This window comes from Daldinia loculata (genome assembly GCF_022478755.1).
Source record: "Daldinia loculata strain CBS 113971 unplaced genomic scaffold F4817scaffold_120, whole genome shotgun sequence".
NCBI lineage: Eukaryota > Fungi > Ascomycota > Sordariomycetes > Xylariales > Hypoxylaceae > Daldinia > Daldinia loculata.
Genome location: NW_026054974.1, coordinates 31,097 through 52,428, shown reverse-complemented (window position 1 = coordinate 52,428; position 21,332 = coordinate 31,097). Strand labels below are relative to the sequence as shown.

General features: G+C 39.6%; 5 protein-coding genes across 5 annotated transcripts; 1 reads left to right on the top strand and 4 right to left on the bottom strand.

The window, feature by feature from the left end:
* Positions 1 to 754: 754 nt before the first annotated feature.
* On the bottom strand, positions 755 to 3,156 carry F4817DRAFT_354884 (uncharacterized protein). The gene is made up of 3 exons (XM_049305578.1): positions 2,262 to 3,156; positions 1,896 to 2,196; positions 755 to 1,827 (listed from the first exon to the last, which is right to left on the bottom strand). The coding sequence occupies exons 1-3, from the start codon at positions 2,464 to 2,466 to the stop codon at positions 1,203 to 1,205; spliced, it is 1,131 nt and encodes a 376-aa protein (XP_049153503.1). The 5' UTR covers positions 2,467 to 3,156; the 3' UTR covers positions 755 to 1,202.
* Positions 3,157 to 3,209: 53 nt separating this feature from the next.
* Positions 3,210 to 3,786, top strand: F4817DRAFT_38394 (uncharacterized protein). The gene is made up of 2 exons (XM_049307399.1): positions 3,210 to 3,475; positions 3,606 to 3,786. The coding sequence occupies exons 1-2, from the start codon at positions 3,280 to 3,282 to the stop codon at positions 3,719 to 3,721; spliced, it is 312 nt and encodes a 103-aa protein (XP_049153502.1). The 5' UTR covers positions 3,210 to 3,279; the 3' UTR covers positions 3,722 to 3,786.
* Positions 3,787 to 7,502: 3,716 nt separating this feature from the next.
* F4817DRAFT_354877 (F-actin capping protein, beta subunit) lies at positions 7,503 to 9,586 on the bottom strand. Its single transcript, XM_049305577.1, has 3 exons — positions 9,327 to 9,586; positions 8,824 to 9,218; positions 7,503 to 8,393 (listed from the first exon to the last, which is right to left on the bottom strand). The coding sequence occupies exons 1-3, from the start codon at positions 9,500 to 9,502 to the stop codon at positions 8,002 to 8,004; spliced, it is 963 nt and encodes a 320-aa protein (XP_049153501.1). The 5' UTR covers positions 9,503 to 9,586; the 3' UTR covers positions 7,503 to 8,001.
* A 78-nt stretch (positions 9,587 to 9,664) lies between these two features.
* Positions 9,665 to 11,895, bottom strand: F4817DRAFT_38115 (uncharacterized protein). The gene is made up of 4 exons (XM_049307398.1): positions 11,337 to 11,895; positions 10,997 to 11,284; positions 10,812 to 10,942; positions 9,665 to 10,760 (listed from the first exon to the last, which is right to left on the bottom strand). Exons 1-4 carry the CDS (start codon positions 11,611 to 11,613, stop codon positions 10,188 to 10,190), a joined length of 1,269 nt encoding a protein of 422 aa, XP_049153500.1. The 5' UTR covers positions 11,614 to 11,895; the 3' UTR covers positions 9,665 to 10,187.
* Positions 11,896 to 12,493: 598 nt separating this feature from the next.
* Positions 12,494 to 15,281, bottom strand: F4817DRAFT_354869 (MFS general substrate transporter). The gene has a single exon (XM_049305576.1). The coding sequence runs from the start codon at positions 14,562 to 14,564 to the stop codon at positions 13,038 to 13,040; it is 1,527 nt and encodes a 508-aa protein (XP_049153499.1). The 5' UTR covers positions 14,565 to 15,281; the 3' UTR covers positions 12,494 to 13,037.
* Between the last annotated feature and the right edge of the window lie 6,051 nt (positions 15,282 to 21,332).

Sequence of the window (21,332 nt, the reverse complement as noted above, 5' to 3'; positions counted from 1 at the left end):
TTATAATATTAATAAAAATAAATTAAAGATTTATAATATTTTAATAATAATTTATATAATTAAAATAATTTTTTTAATAAATTTAATTTTTATTACAATAATAATTTTTAATAAAAAATAATTTTTAAAAGAAAAACGATTTTTAAAAGAAAAATAGTGGTCGCCTAAGCAACGATTGCTTGAGAAATAACGTTACCTCTCTAATAAATAATGCATATAGAAGATACGGTACTCCGTTAAAGAACCGTTTCTCAAAACCACCCTTTGCCGCTATAGTATGTATCTGCCATCTCAAAGTTTAATGGTCATGTCGGAATGGAGAAATTGAAATTGCACTTTTGATATCTTCTCTGAATGCGAGAGTATGTAGGTGACGCGTGCCGATGCTTATATGTGCGCCATCACCTACAGGCTCACCGCTGATGAGCCTTCTAATTTAGACGACGTTGATGACCAAAGCCTTTTGTATCCACGCCGGAATATACACTAAGAGATGGCCCCGAGGCTACATACTCCAAGCATACTACAAGAAACATGGATGAAAGGAAAACGTAAAGCGCTAGCGAGGTTTAGACTATAATGTTCCTGAAAGTTTAACCGTTAGTTACTCGACTTCCCATCTAGTCTTGTACTTCCATGTGATGTAACAGGGAAGATCTCACATCTGTAACCAACGGGGAGGAATTAGACACTCTGGCTGCGCGGCTTGGAACGTTACTTGCTCGCGTACAAGATCTCCATGGTAGTCAATAGCATTGCTTAGAACTAAGCCTCTAATGAGTTCTTATTAGAATGAATTATGTCCCGGCTCTAAGTACGGTGAAACCCCCATACGCCTAGGATTTTTATACACGGACATGATTTGTTGATGAAAGGGAACGAGGGAAAAAAAAAAGGGGGATATCCTACTCATACAATACAATTGTGTCGCCTGTCTTCTGCTCCTGTACACCGAAAAAAAAAAGAAGTTATTTTGAGACGACAGCCTACCATCGCCTGCAATTCCAAATCCGTCGTCGACCCGTTATCATGGAGTCATCACTGGCAACCAGATTTTCCCCTTCCCAGGCTTGGAAGGATTTGGGATCGCCATAGCCGTTCGGCTGCTTATACATGCTCGCCTTTTAAAGGCGAGTGAATAATGTCTTGGGGGGGTATGTAAGGTTATATTTCTCGAGCTTCTCTTGTTAGGGCTGCTCAAATCACGGCCACCACTTCATCCTCTTGTAGCTCTCAATCACTTCCTCCACCAGCTCCTTCGTGATAACTGGTTTTTGGTACTGGAATCCAACTACAGCCTCCAGTCGGCTACCGTCCATGCTGAGGTCCGTATCCTTCAGCAGCTCCTTTTCCATAAAGGGAGTCAGCGGACCCGGCCTCGTTATTCCAGCATCGGTGAGAAGGTCTGCCCAAGGTCCCAGAACATCGTCGTTGACATCATCCACAACACTGTCCATGTTGAGACGGGCGAGGTTACTTAGAAGCTGGCCTTGGAATCCGGTCTCGATACCGAACACTTGGCCAATGATCTCGGCGATCGTACCCTGATTTGTCGTTCCTTTGTCTACCACATTGAACGTCGGCGTCGGGCCCATGCTCTTCTCGTCCCAATTGGCCTTGCCAGCGTCGTACCAGGCGGCAACCGACCATAGAGCCCGTGTAACATCGTCAATATGTGCCGTGTTTGTGTACAGGTCCTTGGTCCATAGGAATTTCATGTCCTCGCCCATCGCTTGGTAGACGCGCGCCATGCACAATGCCGTCGCCACCCATTGAGATGCATACGGGCCGTAAACATGGGGTAAGCGTACGATAACGAGATTTAAGCTGTACAGGAAAAGAGCCTATAGTTAGATTCCATCACCCTCTCCAAAACTTAAAGAGCGTCAACTTACCCTTCAATCTTGGCCAGCTCCTCCTCCGCCTGAAGTTTGAATACGGCAATCTTGCTCCAAGGCTTGAGCTTGTCCGTCTCTTTACTCGGCGCCGAATTCGCCTTGTATACCATACCCGTGCTCAATTCTACGAAGCACTTCACTCGTCTCTTCGCCGCCTCTTTACCAACTGCTAACGACAGACCTAGAGACCGCACTTTGTATACTTCATCTTCCTGGGAATATCTCGTCTCGCCGCCGCAGTTGAAAACATAATCCCATTGTTTGCCATCGGGCCGGTCAAATATCCGTGCCAAAGCTTCTACACGGGAAATTCATAATTAGTACGGCTCAAAGGGAGAACTAACGAAGCTTGTTAAGACCTACGTTCTTTACTTGCGTCTGCTTGTATGAATTTGTCTGAGGAGCACGCAGTCTCGAACTCAGGCGCAAGCCAGGCGAGTTGCGGTAATACCTTATCTACTAAGCGAAATTCGGATGCGAGATCGTTCTCGTGTATGTACCGGGCCAGGAACCGTCCGATATAACCAAGCCCGCCGATGATGAGTACCGACGGCTTCTCTGTGGCCATTGTGTGCGCTATTGCAACCCGATAGGTTGCGGTGTATTAGAGGGAAGAAGGAAACGGGGAGAACGGATTCGAGGCGCAACACAGGCGCGGGGCTACAGAAGACCTTTTTTTTTTTTTCCTTCCGGGGGGCCGCGATCGTGAAGAGGTAAAATGACGGACAAGGCTATTGTTGGGAAAAAGTTCCCGGTCTTGGAGACTTCAAGAGCTGAACTCGAACAAGCTACAAAGCACCGACACTGCGGTTATGTACTAAAGACCCAAGGGAATGCCTGTCTGTATTGTCAAGGTGGAGCAAGGGGCTATCCGTCCAACTCCGTCGAAGGTTGTGTCAGCTGCCCGAAGCTAGTAATATTGGTTCATTTCGCGGTTTAGGGGGGGGTGAGGGCGGATCCAGTCCAAGCGAGCAGACCAGCCCTATATAGACGGAACAGAGCTAATAGGCCGCAGAAGGCAGAAGGAATCAAGATTACCTTTTACTGCTTCGATACTTTGATATCTAGTGCAACCCCAACTTGTCGAGAACAGATAGTGAGAGGAGAAAAAATTTAAAATGTGTCGTATGTGCAATGTGACGCAGGGGAGGCTTGGATTATTATGTACGTATGAGATATCTGCAGAGAACAATTGTAAGATGTTTAGGTCTAATGTACATACCTAACCTACATACATGACGGGAACAAAAAAAAAAAAAAAAAAAAAAAAAAAAAAAAAAAAAAGCAAGAGAAAATCAATATGTAACGTACTGTAGATCGGTACGCATGGGGAGGCCGCCACCGCCGCCAGCCCAGGTTTGGGCTGGTATGGATATGGTTTATGGATATGGTCGATGGAGCATCAGGAGAAGCTGTGGAGTCCCAGCAGGTTGCTCCTTGTGGTTCATTTATGCACCAAGTGATTGCGGTAACCGCTAAAAGAGCACCTTGGCTGCGACCCCCTTGTCTGCTCAAAGATGGATCGCTTGGGGGCCCGGGCTTGGGCTTGGGCTTGGGCTTGGGAAGGCTTGGTTCAGGTACGTAGCGTATGTCAGCGAGCAGTCGAACAGCGAACAGCGAACAGAGACAGAAGACGGAACGAACCGCATTAACCTTCCTTCTCATTAAAGATGAGAAAATGCAGAAATCTGACATAGATGTTTACAGTACATAATCAACGCATAGGGTGGCGTACGAGGTTGTATGTATCAGTCACCCTATACACTACGTACATAACGTTGCAGATGGATGGGATGGTATGGGATGGGATGGGATGGTCATGACCACCGCCTCGTAACGCACGTAGTGGACAATTATAGCAACTATGCGATGCAACTCAAAGGGTGTCAAAGATGTTCGGTGTTGATATGATATTATTAACGGATGAGACCACATGTCTTGGATCATCTTACATTATAGGAGGAGAGGCGAGAACGAAATGATGATAAGGAATAGGTGAACATTAGGTTTAGATATTTCATCAACTACGACATTGAGAGATACAGAGGTAGTCTTGTACATGTTTAAGACGAGGTCTTTGCCTGTCACGGACATGGAAGATTGGAAATAGGGATAACTAGACTGATAGAGAAGAGAAGGTACGCTAATGAGATACACTACTGCGTAGCGTAGCGTAAAGACATGGGAAGCAAACTTTATCAATATGTATACGAAGTACATAGTTACTAGTAACATGTATTAAGTACACCCCCTTTTGGTTAGATAGCACCCAGCCAGCTGAGGCAAAACACTACCACAGTGCCACAACTAATACCAGGTTACTCAACTTGAAACACATACAATATCTGATATCGAGCACAGTATCCAGATATTAATGCATTCGCGATCGGTACATATATAACACCGGCGACGGGAACTTCGGCTGTTATCACCATATACTCTTCAGTCTCGATTCCTTTTCAGTCTCGATTCGATTCGGTCTTGATTTAACTTCATACCAACCTAAGGTATAGGTAGTTACTGGGTCTCAATGACGCCACGGCCGATAGTTGGGTTCCATTCTCGCGGACATAGTCCCCGATACGCATGAGTGTTGCGGAATCTTGTCGTGGAGATGGTCGATGATTCTTACACATATTGCACATTATTGCGCACGTATTTCCGAAAAGCCCCAAGACTAAAATATAGATCACCACCACTGGCACCAGTCGTTCCGTAGTCCAGACCGTAATAGACCTAGTTCCATACAGCGTCAAACGGCCGAAGTTCAGGCACCTCAGGTCACCTGCCCACTCCCACGACAGGGACGGTTTCGGTATCGCGTCTTTTTTATCGGCGCGGTTACATAGCGTACACTATATCCATACCTACCTAGCAGCCTAGGTAGTAAAAGAGGCTCTTACGAAGAAAGCTTCGTCTGATGTACGGCCGAGAAGTCTCCATATCGTCACCTGAGCATCAAACGTCCCCGGACTTTTACATAGGATCGTCTGTATCAGATATCCGCTTCGAGCCCCCCTGCTGGCTCTGCAAACCCGCACGCTTTGAGATAAAGGTATCGATGGGACGTGTGTTGGGTACCTATTTGGATAGATACATCCACGGCGCGGGATACCTAGCTCATATGTAATGACACCACCCTGGCAGGGCTCATAAGCACTACTGAACCAATACTGGGAGTCTGGGACCCGAAAAGATTCCCAGGTTTGTTCTACATAGCAGAGTACCGAAACCGTCCTGCCGTGTAAGCTCACAGATAATATCCCTTCCCGGCCAATCGTAAATTCTCCTCGGCTGGCTGGCTGATGCAGCGAATTATTCCCTGAAATGACAATTGACAATGGAAACCGTGCGCCATCCGCCCAGCCCAGCAAGCCCAAGCAAGCCCTAGCTGCAGGTCTACATACGAATCATTAGAAACAAGGGGCTTGCCTATGCCTATGCCTATGCCTATGCTTATGTACATACTGCCTCAGTCAGGGCGTCTATTCCATACCGACTTGCCGACCCAGCCAGCCGAGCGAATCCTACCTGGGCAGGGCAGAGACACGAAAGCGGAGCGTTCTTCTAGAAACATTCCATGCAGTGCACATCATCTTCCCACGGGGCGTAGGTAAACGTCGACCAACAACAACTCGCCTGTTTGCTCTGCGCCCTGTGCTCTTGTCCTCGTAGGTCTTGGCCTTGGCGAAGCATGCCGAAACTTGCGACGCTGTGTACCTAGGTACGTATCAAATCTCAGACCACCTTTTCAGATAGTGTACCTATTGCCGACGTGCAGCGGGAGGAGGGGAGAAGGACAACAACGCGCAAGGCAAGGCAAGGCAAGCTTAGGTTAGGTTAGGTTGGCCTAGGACTTCGCTCGTACACCACGTATACTACAATTTCCGACGCGCGCAGAGAAGAGGCAGAGCAGAGTCGACAATACAACTACTGCAACGGATACCCTCCCCGGTCGGCCGCGTGGGCATAGGATGATCATGACAGACAGGCAGGATAATACATAATTCTCACGTCTTCCGAGTGTAATGTCCTGTCTTGTCCTGTTTCTACGCTAGGTAAGTATGAGGTATCAGGTATGTATTATTCGACATATTGGCGCGGCTACTCGCCCGCCTACTACTTCGTATCGCGCCTAGCAAATACCTACTAAGGTCCAACTTACCTAGGTAGGTATCTAATTCGGCGGGACGGAGCGAGAATACCTTACATAGCTAACCGTATTCTCTTCTAGTCGCACCGGTATTCTATCGCAGACTTTTACCTGCATGCTCCCGAGTCTAGATCTACCTAAATATAATCATACACTGCATATTTCTAATTACCTCCAACTCCAATGCTGGCATATGCCTGCTAAATTTTTTATTTTATTTTTACAGGGTCCTTACAAGTTACCGCGCAGATCGACCTCCCCTTTCTAATGACGCTATTTCAGATAGATCGTCTTGGAACTAGGCACCTATGTATTATGGATGTATCCATAATGTATAGTGGAGGTAGTATAGCGGTCTAGAAAGAAAGAAGGAAAGAAATGTTCTACACGGGTTCCATTTCGTAGTGTATTGAACCTCTGATGTGTCGGCCACGCGACACGACGGCTCCATCCGTCCCAATACATACCTAACCTACATACTGTACCTTACATGCGACGTACATAGAAGAAAACCCGAATCATTCCATCCGCGATCTGGATTCCTTCTGGAAGCAGACATCATCGGCTACAAGAAACGCGCCAACCTGTTTCTCCTCCCCCCCCTCCCCCCCCCCTTTTTTTTTTTTTTTTTTTAATTTATTGTCTAAGGGGGTAGGTAACGCGAACAGCAGCAAGCAACGCACATGTAGTGTATACATACAGAAACGTGGTCATGTTCCATTGCATCCCGTCGTTCCCTTCCCAATTAATCCTTCCATCAAGGGGTAAAGGAAGAAGAAGAAGAAATAAAATAAAATAAAATAACAAAAATAACAAAAATCTTCTCGATCCCCCCTATTTCCCATCCGCCTACATACATCCAGCGTAACAAATCCATAAAGCCGCCAAACCAATGTTGCAATGTTGTATCTGCAACGGTCGCGACGCGGGCTGGCCGGGTTAGTTAGATACCTCTAACCTATGCAAGTCATTGATTTGCTCATTTGTTTTAATTCAGCAATAGTAACGTAGTCCCCATCCGTCCAGCCTAGTCTAATATCGCACAACCTAGGTGCGAAAGAAGAACAAAAAAAAAGAGAGAGAAAGAAACCATAGACACGGCGTCGACTTGCATCGTCCTTGAAACAATGAGTCCAAGACGGAAAAGTCTTCTTCCACAACTTTGAACTTGCCCGGTCACCACGCTTCCATTCCCGGCCCCCTCTTATCTTAGACACGCATATACTCATCTAACTTACATACGTACCTAACATAACTACCAAACTTTACCTTACTCTTGTTCGTTTTTCATGTTTGTCTGATTCGATTGCGATGCTACTGCATGTACGCCTCCCGCAGCCGGAATTGCATCCGGGGCACGCAAGGGGTTAATTGGATCATTAGGTAGGTCCCTCGTTTTCGACTTCGCTGTCTCGAAACAGGAAGGCCCATAAGTTCGCGCATCACCAATCATCGAACATCGAGAATCTAGACTCGGGAAGCGAGATTTGAATTATTGACAGATATATCTAATTACGTATCGTCCGATCTCATACCTAGTATAATAATAAAAAGCTTATGCCGAATGAGTTATTATTATCTACTCCACGCTGAAGCCGGAAAGGATCGTACGATCAAAAAAAGATCTTGCGGGGACCTGGGGACCTGGGGACCTTGGATCTCTCAAACTCAAAACTGTTGGGGGGAGATTATGCCCAGACAAAGCCTCACGTCTAATCTAAGATGTTTCCCCTGGACCATACACGAGCTTACCAAGTCTCAGACTGTCAGACATATTTTCCGAGACCCTGTGACTGGTCATCATTCCGATCTGTCGCTGCCGTGCAACTATTCGTCATCGCTGTCATACTCATCGTCCGAGACTCCCGTAGCCAAAAACCACGCCCGGACGTAAACCTTTCCGTATCATCATATCTTAGAAGTGTCATCTTAATGGTTCGACGTCACCCGTCATCGCATCATGCTTCCGACGAGCTCCTTATGAGCTTCTCTGTCCTTTGCACCCTGACTCAAGCTTCCTACGCTCCTCAAGTCGCCAACCACGTCCTTGGCCTTTCCGAAGTAGACCTCCTGTAGCAGGTTTCGCATCTTGAGCTCCATATCCTCTACCAGTTTCCCGATATTGGCAATCTGCTGCTCCTCGCTCTCGGCCGGCAGTTCGATCTCGATCTGGCGGGTCATGTTGCCTGAGAGATCCATGTCTCCGAGGCTGTTCGAGTTGGTAGACAGCGATAGGATGACCGTGGATGTTAGGTTATATTGGGTGAAACGGGCTCGATCGATCGCCTCGAAGACATGAATCGAGTCCCAAGCACCCTCGCTAGCGCTGCCTGGTCTGGCCTCTGATACGGGTACAATGTGTTAGCCGCGGAGATCTCATACTTGAGGTAGGTGAGGAAGTATATATATCACCGACACCAATTACGTCGGTTGTCTTCCCGTACTTGGCTCGTGCTAGCTTCGAGGTCTAAGATGTGAGATGCAAGATCTGCAACCTCCGAATCTGAGCCTACTCATGTTACTCCTCCTTCTCGCTTAGAGTTCAAGATAACTCAAAGCACCAAGTGCTCTGGAAATCCAGGGATGACATAGTGCTCTCTTGTCGTAACTACCTTCTAAAGCATCTCTTTTCGAATATATTGACCAGTAGTAACGGAACGACAAGCACTTCTCAGACCTGTCGTATGTAGAGCCAATAGTGTAAGGGAACATGAACCCTAGGCACATGCTCCACGGATAGAAGAATGATGAAAATTCACAAGCCAAACTTACCCTTCTTCAAAAGCACAACGCCCGCGAAGCCATCGTCGAGGTTCCAGAAGTAGACGCTACTGACACCGCCCTCGTAGTAGAGGTCTCGGTAGAGGTCGAAGGCTTCGTTGGCGCGGACCTCCATCTTACGAACCTTCTCGGACGGTAAGCTGGCGGCAGAAGCAGCACCGCTTTCGAGCGGCGGGTCGAACTCGTTGCTCCATGGCGAGCGATAACTATCACCGTCACGGTTGTAGTCGCAGAGAAGGTAGTCACGGCCGGTTTGCTTACACCGCCGGATCGAGAGGGGCTGGTCGACGGAGGAGAGTAGATCCTCAGTTAGGTCGGGTGCCAGGTGGATCAGGGAGTTTAGGTGTGCGGTCGTGTGCTTGGGGTTGAGACGTCGGAGGAGGTCGCTGATGTAGTAAACGTTAGCATTAATCATATGTATATATATGGTTTGGGTAGGGAATAAGGCAGCGAGGGGAGAGTGAGAGCGAGAGCGAGAGCAAGGGAAGACGTACAGAGCCGAGTCAAACGGGTCGGCCATGGTAACTCTTGAACGGCTCGTGATACTGTTTGCAGTTTCTTCGAAGGGCTCCACGACGTAATGATTCCAGAGGTAATCTAGACAACCTAAGAGAGTGTTGGGAGTAGTGGTTGAGATGGATATTCTTCTTAGATGTTGGAGGGGGAACATTTGAAAGTCGACCGCAGTTGGCCTTTCAATCGATGGTGGGGTTCGTTCGAAAAGTGGGTCATTTCCTTACACGGTAAGTACCTCAAGTAGGGGGGAGCTGTATGTTAGCTGCGCGGAGGACCTTCCATATAAGCTCTAAGTCTATATAGGACATCTTCCTCTTGGGTCTTAGTTTTGTAATATTCGCATCTTAATTTCGGATGACTTTTACTAATACTATATACACATCCAACTCTAAAAGTCAACCCACAATAACAGGTAGGTACTAGGTACTACTTCGATTATACCGTACTGACTGACTACCATGGGCATACCAACTACATCCTTCGAGTAGACTAATCTAATAATACCTCTTTATCTTATTTAGTCTACTTGACTTACCCCTCCAGACTCCCACGTGTCCACGATTCTCAACTTTTCTCCTGCTGTTCCAACTTCGCCTAGAGCTTCAATCTGCTCCAGGTAGCACAACTTATACAACTCAATTTTTGTTTCATACTCTGAATATACAAAAACAGCCACCCCGCAAAGAAAAAAGCAGGGTATAACAAATTGCTCCCAAAAACGCCGAACAGAAAGGACAAAGCTCTCTGGTAAAACACAAGCGACAGGAATATATACTCGTCGAACCTTAAGATAACTTGCAACGTCTCGTAGAATAGGTAGAGCGCTTCGATATAATCAGCTACTGAATCTCGTGATCGCAGATTAAGCAGTGAAGGGGTTCTGTCCACGACTTGTCTCCACCCGTGACGCTCTCTCGGAGATCCGTGATTTCGAGGACCGGTGGACTTAGGTCACTTTGCATTACACCCTCGAACAATCCTTCGTATGGCTTCGCTGCCGCCCGGTCGTTCAATTCTGACTTGCGGGGTCGCCCTCTTTGTTTGGGCTTAGAGGTCACGACGGAGACGCTCGTACTTTCGGCTTTGATGGCCGGAAGGGCGTCTTCGACGCCGGCAAGTTTTATTGTTTGTTGCTGCTCTTCGGGCTTCACATCGATCGATTGCTCGGCCGTCTGTGCTGCACCCGTCTCGCTAGGACTTAGCGGCCGTTTAGCCTCCTCGCCAGCTTCTTCCTCCTTCACTGGTGTGGATTTGTGTGGTTTGTCGGTTCCTAGGCGCTTGTACGTCTTTAGAAGTGCTTCGTGGATCAGACACTCATCATGAAGCCATTTTTTGCATTCCTCGTTTGAACAGCCAAACAACCTCTTGTCCGGATTTTCGGGACGATTGCATTTGCAACGCAGCTCTGCAGACTATTTCTCGTTAGCTGACGAAAGTAAGAGGAGAAAATGGGCTGAACTTACAGAGAGCTCCATACTACGGACGTCAAAAGCCTGGCGCCAGTAGAGCGCAGGCTGAACTTCGTCCTCGTTCGTCTCGTCCCATTGATTGACTGTTGCCGCAGCAGTAACACTGACTACGTTGATCACATCCACTATGCTTTGTTAGGAGTGGGCTATAATAAACTTGGAAATGTGTTAAGCCTTACTGTGATTGGACGCGATCAATTCGTTTGCGCCATGATACCACTGTCGTCCCTGTATGAGCTTCTTCCCGTCTTGCGTGCCCACCGGCAACTCGTCCGGCCAGTACATCCAATACACGCGTGCATATACATGATGCTCATCGGCTGCTCGAATTTCCAAGATTCTTGCTACCCAATCGTCGTCTGACTTCTTCCTAGGCTGTAGGCCTTCGCCCGGATTTTTCTGGCGCTCGATCGTCGAACTGTTGGCAACGAATATGAAGCCCTCGCTCCAGTATTTAACGCCGTTCACTAAATATTCTTGAGTATGCTGCGCCAAGTGCGAACAATTTGAGACACTTACGGACGAAACTATTATACCGCGTCATATCCATCCATTTCTGATATGGTTGAACTTGATAATGCCGGTCCATCGTATTGTTGGGATCTTTAAACTTGCCCATAGGCGAGAAGGGAGACGCTTGAAGCAATATCTTAGGCTGAGGATGGTCTTCGGACTCTTGCCGTCTACGCTTCGCCTTCTTTTCCTTCTCGTTTGGGTCGGGATGGATAACGCTAAAAGGGCATTCTGCCTGGCTCTCCTCTGGCTCCGGGCGCGGGCGCTTACGAGCGGTCGCCATTATCGCGAGTCTCGAATGGTAATTTGTTTATATATAAGGTGGTTGGATGCGCAAACGTAGGCTATATAGTACGAAATCGATGGCTGGTAAGGGGGTTGATTGCGCTCAGAAAAGAAAAGTCTTATCTTTCGCGTAACCAATATAAATATCTAACCCCCAAAAAATAAAATAAAAAAGGCGAGAAGCTATTAAACAAGTGCGGGCGCGTATCCAACAATATCGAAGCTGACCCTATGCCTATGTGTGCCGAGGACGAAGCTCGCGACGTTGGATGATATTCGATAGCGATTCGATAGCGATGCGATTGAGAAATCGTAAGCCGGAAACGGATGTGGCGGGGAAGGGGGGAAATATTTGGTAGCTTGGCGCGTCTCTCAATTATCTGTCGAGATCCTACTCTACACCGTGTTACAATGCGCCGGGGGCCGAATCATAACATAGCTGTTCCAATCGAGTTGTGAGAGCTCCGAGACGTGGATACTATGACAAAGGAATACGCGGTAGAGTCTAGATACCTCGAGAACAGATGCCGACTCGGGCCTGAGATGGACAGGTAGCTGTTAGTTACCTAAGAACAAGGGAAAGGGATAAGAATAATAATACAGGTACCTAGTCATATAGGTGATTGTTAGTAATAAGCTAGTTCCTTACGTGTACCTAGGTATCGTAATAGCGCGATTCGCGTTCCGATTGAACCACCACCACCTGGGCAGCACTGCCAGCTCGAATTTGCGCTTCGAATTGTGTTTTGATTTTGAAGAAGACGAAGAGGAGAAATGGGGAGCAAGTGGAGGTCCAAGTTCAAAATACTAGACCTACACTAGAAGCTACAGTTAACTATCGGCATACACTAAGCCTAGTTTGGTATAATCTACCGTATCGTACATGTCGGGTGCTTGCCGTACCTATCCAGCAACCGATAAGCCCAAAGCATTGGCTACAGATATTCGGTAATGTCGATCAGATGTTCCGAGCTCGTTTTTATTTCCATCACTCGTTTCACGAGGTAAAGTATCTCGAGTTTCTGAAATTTGTTGTTTTGGTTTGCTTCGTAGTAAGGAGGCAGTTATTCAAGTCTAACAACTTCAATATTGCCTACTAAATTTACGTAGTTATACTGTTGAGATCTAGGGGCCAAGGAGTATGCTATCGGCGTTGGCTTTAATAGGCTACAACACATAATGGTATTGGCCAGTTTCTGTGCGACATCGCGATCAGTATGCTAAACAAGGAAGGGCCCCTACATAACTTGCCGGGCGTTGTTAGTATTCGATTAAATTAGGTCCCTAGGTGAAAACCGAGCGAGGTATCTAAGAACTAGGCCTGGTTATCCAATATTTCCCTGCGTAAATGAAGAAGAGTCAACGCCGTCGCTATGCAAGATAGACCCTCGCATAAAAGTACTCTTGAATAAATCCGGGGTATTATGACCTCGCATGACCGTCAACCTCCTCATCATCATGTCCATCGTAAGCGGAAATAATTCCTTGACCTTCGACACCGTTACCAAATCTGCCCTCATGAATATCATCTCTACTCTTAAAGCCCTCGATTATCTCGGCCAGTTTTTCTCCCTCGAATTTGCCGCGTTCGACATTAACGAAATATATAAACGGCGCAGGAAGGCTGACCAGCGCTGCCAGGAACCAAAATGCCGGTCGAATTTCACCAGACGCGTCTATGATAGCCCCCACTATAACAGGTCCGAATATGCTTGAGCCTTTGTCGGTAATGGCGTATAATGCATAAAAAGCAGCTTCAGAGCCGGGAGGGATCAGTTCTCCGTAAAGTGATCGGCAATATGAACTAAGTCCACCGAGGACGAGACCGTAAACGGCAGCTAAGGGGTACATTTCCCACGGCTGCTGAAGCCCGAAAACTCCCCATCTTTGGACAAAAGGCAAGTAGCCTAGAAGGCCATAAATAGGTATGATTTCAAAAAGTGCAATACAGCTCAGCACAGTCTGATGGGGTCGCAACTTGAAATACTTGGAGACAAACGACCAACCGAAAGCACCCAAGACACCCGTAGTCGTAGATATAACGTTAATCATCCCTAACGCCCACGGTTCCATGTGCAGGGTCGTCTTTGCAAACAATATGGCAGTCGAAGATGTCGTCGCGATAGCGTCGGAAATCAGAAACCAGCTAGCCAAAAACAAGACGACATCGATCAAACGTCGTGCCAGCTTGACCGTCCGAAATAGATTCTTCCACGAGTAGACAACGTAAGATATCCAAGCACGGGTGCCTCGGTATCGGCTCTCTGCGAGGGGAGGCCCGGGTCTAGCTCTGAGCCATATAGCTGCTGGTATCGTAAAAATGGCCCACCAAGCCCCGATAAAAAATAGCACGACCCGTTGCGACCAAACAGAACTATGCATGCTCACTAATATTAATATGGAGGCGCATTGCACGAACAACGCAGCGCCGTAGCCGATCCCGATCCCCTTCGCGGATATCTCGCTGGACAGCTGAAGCTCAATAGAGGTAAGCTCCTCGTGGGTGGGTATTCGTCGCAAGTCGTGGATGTCAGAGCTGCCGTCGTTTCGCGAGAGCAAGGGGGTTGTCGGATCGTTTGGAGGGTGCTCGGCCAGAGTAGGGGATGTCGACCGAGAATGAGTGTCGATCACAGTATCTGATTCCAGGTCGTCATCTTCGGATACACCGGTTACCGACTCCAATACTTTCGGATGGTGGCGGACAAGGAGAGGAAGGAAGGAGTTTAATAGAACGAAGGACGCCCCGAAAGACGTGTTAGAGACGATAGCCAGCAGCGCCCCGAACATGTATATCTCTTTGGAGATGAATATATAGCACATGACGCAAAAGCTTCCAATCCATGCAAATGTCAATAACAACCGCTTTCGGTAGTTGCCATGATCGGCCGCGCAGCTGATGCTGACTACTAGTAATGCCTGGAGTAGCACACTTATACTGAAGGTATACATAGCGAAGCTAGCCGTATTGATCTCGATGCCGACGACGGTGACGATACACGGGCCATCCGAAGTTCTCGTGCAGGGGCTTTCCCGATCCCTCAAGAGGACGCCATTTTCCCTGGCCAAGCTCTCTAATAGAATCGGAATAAACGAAGCTGTTCGCGTTTGGTAAGCTCATGTTTACTAGTTATATGCGGGTAGCTGTGATGATGGTGCGTAAATGTTTTCGGACCCGATAGATGCCGAACTAGGCATCATCTTGTATAGATGCTAAAGAGAAGAGGTAGCTACTCACAGATGGCTAGTGACTGTCAGCATTATTTCAAGTGTTGCCAGCAAATAGGAAGAGGAAGAGGAAGAGTCTAGATTTACTAACCGCATATTACGTAGGTTTCGGCGGCGAAGCCATACATGTACCAACCAGCAAGCTCCTTGTTACTAGTTGGGCGAGTATCTTCGCCATGATAGCGACCGAAGGGGGAGCCGTTCTCGATGCTGGGCGCGGGTGTCATTCTGCCTGACTCGGTGGATGTCGATCGCTCATCGTCAGCTTCGAAGGAGGAAGAGTGAGAACGAAGGGAATATTTAGAGACGACGGACTGGACTGAAAGTAAGCGCGAATTTGGAGCTGGGCGCCGAAGCTGGTCATCATTCCTAGGGACCATTATTGGATGGAAGCGGTAGATTAAGTTTAAGGGACCTGACGAAATGGCGCCGCGTTACACTAAATTCAGTTACCAGTCAGCTGAAGGGGGCCTCATTTAGGGGGCCCCTGACCTTAAACTTCCCACCTAAACCTTAAAAAGCTCCCGCTGTCAGCAATGTCTGGGTCTAGTTTGGGGAACTCTGAGCCCCAATCGGTGAACTTCAATGTCCCATAATTAATCAGAGGCCGCACCTAACCTTATCGCAAGACTGTTCCGTCGTGCTCTTGGTCCGCTCCTCTCCAACCTCTAACCAACCTCCAACCAAAGTTACCACCTCAGGTAGTCAGATAGTGAATCTCTTCTCCCCGCCCGTTGGCCTATTAAACGCGGAGGATCTACCGGCGGGTTGGCCTAATTATCATAGTCGATTTAGAGCTTCTGCCCAAGGTTAGGAAGATGAATGTATTTTGATTTTCAGCACACGATATAACCCAATATTTATGGCAGCAATCATGAGAGGAAGCAGTTCAGTTATGAATGAATAATTGAAGAGACAAAACGGCCATCTCTCCCTCACAAAGAAAGGACGGATCGTTGGTACAAAACTACTCTAGGCCCATACCTTACCCAAAAGCTAAGCTGCTTTCTAACACGCTACCCCTCGTTCGTGGTCTGATGATGGTTCACAAGCAGCAAGGCATGACGTCGCAGGGGAAATAGGAAGCAAAACTGAAGGCAGGGATCGTCACTTGGATAACCCCATGGGACGTTGGGGATGCTCACGGCCCGACGCTCACTACCTATCCGAATAACATCGAACTAGTGATAAAGATTTCCTTAGTTATCATGAAAAGAACAAGAGAAAGAAACTCCCATCAAACAGTATGATCTCCCCTTTGAGTTTACACCTCACCCCAAAGTCATCCTAGACCATCAGCCCAAAGTCTAACCCAATAAGGCAAATGTGGACCTTCATTCCACCGTAATAATATTAACGCACCTAAAATTTAATTACTATTTCATTAATATTATATATGTATAAATATACATTTTATACACCGTTTTAAAATTTAATAAAATTTAATAAAATTTATTATAATTAATTATTAATTATTAATTAATTAATGATTAATTATCGATTAATTAATAATTAATTAATTTATTTTATTTTTTTTAAAAAAAACTTTAAATATAATAAATTACATAAACTATATCACGTGTTAATTAAATAATAAACATTATATGTTATATATAAAATTATTTACATTATATATTATATATATTTAAATATTTAAATATTTATACGTAATATAATATAATTATAAATTAATTTTTGTTTTTTTATTATTTTATAAATATTATATTTTATATTTTATAATTAAATTAAATTAAATTAAATTTAATGTAAAATTTTAAAATTTAATTAATTAAATTTTACGTTTAAATTATTAAATTTAAAGTTTAAACTTTTATTAAATTAAAAAATATTTTAATAATTTTAACGTTATTTTAATTTTATAATTTAAACGTTAATTTAAAATGGTAAAATTTATTATTTAAATTTATTTTAACGTTTTTTAAATTTAACTTTTAAAATAAAATAAAATAATTAATTTTTAATTAATTAATAATTAATTAAAAATCGATTATAAATTAATTTTAAATTAATTATTTTGTTTTTTATTTTTTAAATCTTTTTTTAAATATAATAAATTACATAAACTAAGTCATGTGTTAATAAATAAATAATAAATTAAATAATTAAATACGTAAAATTATTTACATTTTACATTATATATATTTATATTTATATATATATAATTATTTAATTTTAATTAATTATTTTTTATTTTATAATTATTTTATTAATAAACTTTTTATATTTTAACAATTAAATAAATTAAATTAAATTATTAAATTAATTAAATGTAAAACTTTTAAATTTAACCAATTAAATTTAATTAATTAATTATAACTTATATTTTATTATATTAAATTAACGTTTAAATTATAAAATTAAAATAACTTTAAAATTGTTTATAACGTGTTTTATAAATTAACCGTTTAAATTAATTAACCGTTTAAAATATTTTAATATATTATTTACCGATTTTAAAACGCGTTAAAAATAAACAATTATAACGTGGAAAACTTTTTATTTAAATTAAAAAAAAAGTTATACGTATTAAAAAAAAAAGGTATAAATTTTAACATTTTTAAAAAAATTGTTAAAAAAAGTTTTTTAAAACAATAACGTTAAAATTAATAATGTTATAAAATTTACAATATTATTAATTATAATATAAAAACGTATAAAATAATAATAATACCATTTAAAAATAATAATTAATTAAAATTTTAATTAATTTTAATTGTTTTTATTAAATTATTTACCATTGTTTTAAATTTTAAACGGTTAATTAATTTAAACGGTTAATTTATAAAACACGTTAAACTTTTAAATTAAATTAAATTTTAAATTAATAATTTAAAATAATTTTAAAATAATTTACGTTTTTTTTTAAAAAAATAAATTAAATTAAATATTATTAAACCATGTGTAAATTATATAATAATAAATTATAATAATTTCGAAAATTTTATTATTTAAATTATGTAATTATAATAATTAACTCGTTATTATATTTTTAAATAAAATGTTATTTTTATTAAATGGTTTTTCGATTAAAACATTTTTAACGGATTATAATTTTAATAAAGTTAAATAACATTAATTAAATTTTTTAACAGTTATTTTTATTTTAAATGATTTTAAATTAAAGTTTTAATTTTTTTTAATTTATAAAGTTATACTTTTTTAATTATACCATTTTTTTAATTAATTATAACTTTATTTTAATGAATTTAAACCATAAATTTAAAATTGTTTATACGGTTATACTTTTTTTAACCACATAACTTTTTAATTAATCATAATCCCGGTATAACTTTAAAAATAATTTTAAATCTTTAGTTTAAAATAACTCGAGTAATTTTTATTATAATTAATTATTTAATATTAAAAATATAATATTAAAAATAATAATATTAACACGTTAAAAATAAGTTTTAATTAATTTAAAACATTTATTAATTTTATTATTAATAAATATATACATTTTAAATATTTAAATATACGCGTTTTAAATGTTTTAAAGTAATAATTAACCGTAATATTAATTGTAATATTAGTTATAACGTTTTTAAAAATATATTACGTTAAAGTTTATAATATTACAACGTAATATTATACGGGCATGTAAAAAAAATAAAAAGGTAAAAAAAAAATAATATTTACTTTAAGTTATAAAAATAAAAGTTATTTTGTATGTGGTTGTAAGTGTAAACGCGTGGATGTGGATATTAATACAACATTTTTAATATTATTACGTGTTTTTAAACGTTAAAGCTTGCAATATTATAACGCAATACCGTACGGATATGTAAAAAAAATAAAAAGGTAAAAAAAGTAAAATATTAACTTTAAGTTATAAAAATAAAAGCTATTTTATACGTTATTATTAAATATTAAATCATTGTAAATATAAGGTTTAATTTTTAAAAAAACTATTTTAATTATGGTTAAACACGTTAAACATGTTTTAAATTAAAATTCGTTAAAATTTAAACTTATAATTTATAAATATAATAATATAAACCAAGCGTTTTATGGCGTTTGTGGCGCAATCGGGCGTAAACCCGATTTAACAAATTTTAATTTAAGTTTATTAAAATAATTATAACCCGTATAATTTTTTTTAAAAAATATTAAAACTTTAATTTAAAATTATTTTAAATACGTTTTTATTAAAAATCGTTTTTATTTTTTAAAAACATCGTTAAATTAATAAAATTATTATAAAACGTTTTTATAATAAATAATAATTAATTATATAATTATAATAATTTTATTATTAAATTTATTAAATTTCACACGTTTTAAATTTTTTAAAATGTTAAAAATAATTATAATAACGGTCGTAATACGTTAATTATAACACCGGTTATAATACGCGTTATAAAGTTTAATATATAAAAAAATAATGTTATATAAATGTATAAAAAAACGGGAATATTTAAACAATAATATTATAAAATTAAAATTAAAATAAATAACATTTTATATTTATACGCGGTATTAATTATAATGTTAATTATAATGTTAATTATAATGTTAATTATAATGTTAATTATAATGTTAATTATAATGTTTTAAAAATCAAGTTTTTTTTAACGTTTTAATTTAATATATAAAAACGTAACGTTATATACATATGTAAAAAAGTTAAAAAAATAAATTAAATATATTATTAATTTTAAATTATATTAATTAAAGTTATTTTATATGTTTTTATAATATATTAAATTATTGTAAAATAAATTTTTTTATTATTTACCATTAAATTAAAAAATAAATAACGTTTAAATTTAAACGGTTTTTAAATTTAAATTTATTAAAATTTACACATATGTTTTATAAATATAAACACATAAACCATGCGTTTTATAACGTAAACGGGCGTAATTTACTTTAACGAATTTAAGTTTAAAAATTAAAATAAAATTATTTATTTTATTAGTTTAATTTATACCAAAATTTATTTTAATAATTTAAATTAAAATTCGAAAAATAATAACGGGTTTTACCCGTTAACTTACGTTATAACGTTATAAAACGTATAATTTATATGTTTATATTTATAAATCACGATTTAAATGTTTTTTAAATTTTAATTTAAGTTAATTTAAACGTTAAAAAAACTTATATAATATAACTTTTTTAATAATAATAAATTTACGATAATTTAATATTTAATAATAACGTATAAAATGTTTTTTATTTTTATAATTTAAAGTTAATATTTTACTTTTTTTACTTTTTTATTTTTTTTATATATTTATATAATATTATGTTATAATATTATAAGTTTTAACGTAAAAAAAATAATGTAATATATTACGAAAAATGTTATAATTAATATTATAATTAATATTATAATAATATTTATAATATTTATAATAACGTTTATAATTAAATATAAAATGGTATATTTTATATTTAAAATTAATAATTTAATTGTTTTAATATTTTTTTTTTTATATTTATATAATTTTATTACATGTTACGGTTATTAAGTTACGGTTATTACGTTATAACCGGTATTACGGTTAATATTAACTATTTTTATTAATATTATAATAATATTTATAATTATATATAAAATACTTTATAAGTTATTATTTAATTATTTTAACATTTTTTTTTTTATATTTATACGGTTTTATTACATATTACGGTTAATTTTATTATATATTACGGTTATTATGTTATAACCGGTGTTACGATTGGTATTACGGTTAATATTAACCATTTTTAATATTTTAAAAAATTTAAAATATATAAATTTAATTGATAAATTTAATAATAAAATTAAAAAATATTTAATAAATAAATTATTATTTATATTAATGTTAGTATATTATAAAAAAAGTAAAAAAAATTAAATTAACTTAAATTAAAAATGCGAAATTTTTTTATAAAGGTAAATTAAAGGTATAATTGGTTAAAAAGTAATGTGGTTAAAAAGGTATAACGAGACGAACCTAAATTTCGCATCTGGTCTAAGCTACTGAGATAAACCAGAATTTAAGACGATTAAGTCTAACAACTAACTAACCTACATAGTATCCTTTCACCACAGGCATACCTAGGATTCTTGCTTTATGGATTGCTAGTTGTCAACATCATGTCTAGACGCGAGTAGCACATTACTATCATATCGCCTCTCCATTAATTTAAATAATGTAAGCGACAATTATATAGATTAGCGGATGCTACACTCGCGGCCTTTGAAATTTCCACCAATATTCGCCCAGCCTGTATCGAGCGTGGCACATTTTACCATTTCGCTCAACATACCACTCTCTATACCACGTGTTGGCTGACATCTATGTAGGTTCCCTTGCATATCCCCGGATCCTATAGCTTTAACGACACAATCTAGCTGTTGCGTGCCTCAGGACAACTTACAGTGTATTCATCGGTTATTGGTAACCTAAGAGCGTGACCTGAGAGCAAGTAAAATGCTGCATTGGGAAACTAGCCTTCCCCAGTGAAGGTGTTTAGGAT

Coding starts and splice junctions, on each gene's coding strand:
- F4817DRAFT_38115 (XM_049307398.1), bottom strand. CDS start 11,613: ATGGCGACCGCTCGTAAGCGCCCGCGCCCGGAGCCAGAGGAGAGCCAG. Junction 10,943..10,996: donor ATTGATCGCGTCCAATCACA/GTAAGGCTTAAC, acceptor AACAAAGCATAG/TGGATGTGATCAACGTAGTC. Junction 10,761..10,811: donor TCCGTAGTATGGAGCTCTCT/GTAAGTTCAGCC, acceptor AACGAGAAATAG/TCTGCAGAGCTGCGTTGCAA.
- F4817DRAFT_354869 (XM_049305576.1), bottom strand. CDS start 14,564: ATGTATACCTTCAGTATAAGTGTGCTACTCCAGGCATTACTAGTAGTC.
- F4817DRAFT_38394 (XM_049307399.1), top strand. CDS start 3,280: ATGGATATGGTCGATGGAGCATCAGGAGAAGCTGTGGAGTCCCAGCAG. Junction 3,476..3,605: donor CTTGGGAAGGCTTGGTTCAG/GTACGTAGCGTA, acceptor AGATGTTTACAG/TACATAATCAACGCATAGGG.
- F4817DRAFT_354877 (XM_049305577.1), bottom strand. CDS start 9,502: ATGTTCCCCCTCCAACATCTAAGAAGAATATCCATCTCAACCACTACT. Junction 9,219..9,326: donor GACCCGTTTGACTCGGCTCT/GTACGTCTTCCC, acceptor TTACTACATCAG/CGACCTCCTCCGACGTCTCA. Junction 8,394..8,823: donor CGTTGTGCTTTTGAAGAAGG/GTAAGTTTGGCT, acceptor TACCCGTATCAG/AGGCCAGACCAGGCAGCGCT.
- F4817DRAFT_354884 (XM_049305578.1), bottom strand. CDS start 2,466: ATGGCCACAGAGAAGCCGTCGGTACTCATCATCGGCGGGCTTGGTTAT. Junction 2,197..2,261: donor AGCAGACGCAAGTAAAGAAC/GTAGGTCTTAAC, acceptor TTTCCCGTGTAG/AAGCTTTGGCACGGATATTT. Junction 1,828..1,895: donor GAGCTGGCCAAGATTGAAGG/GTAAGTTGACGC, acceptor TTTCCTGTACAG/CTTAAATCTCGTTATCGTAC.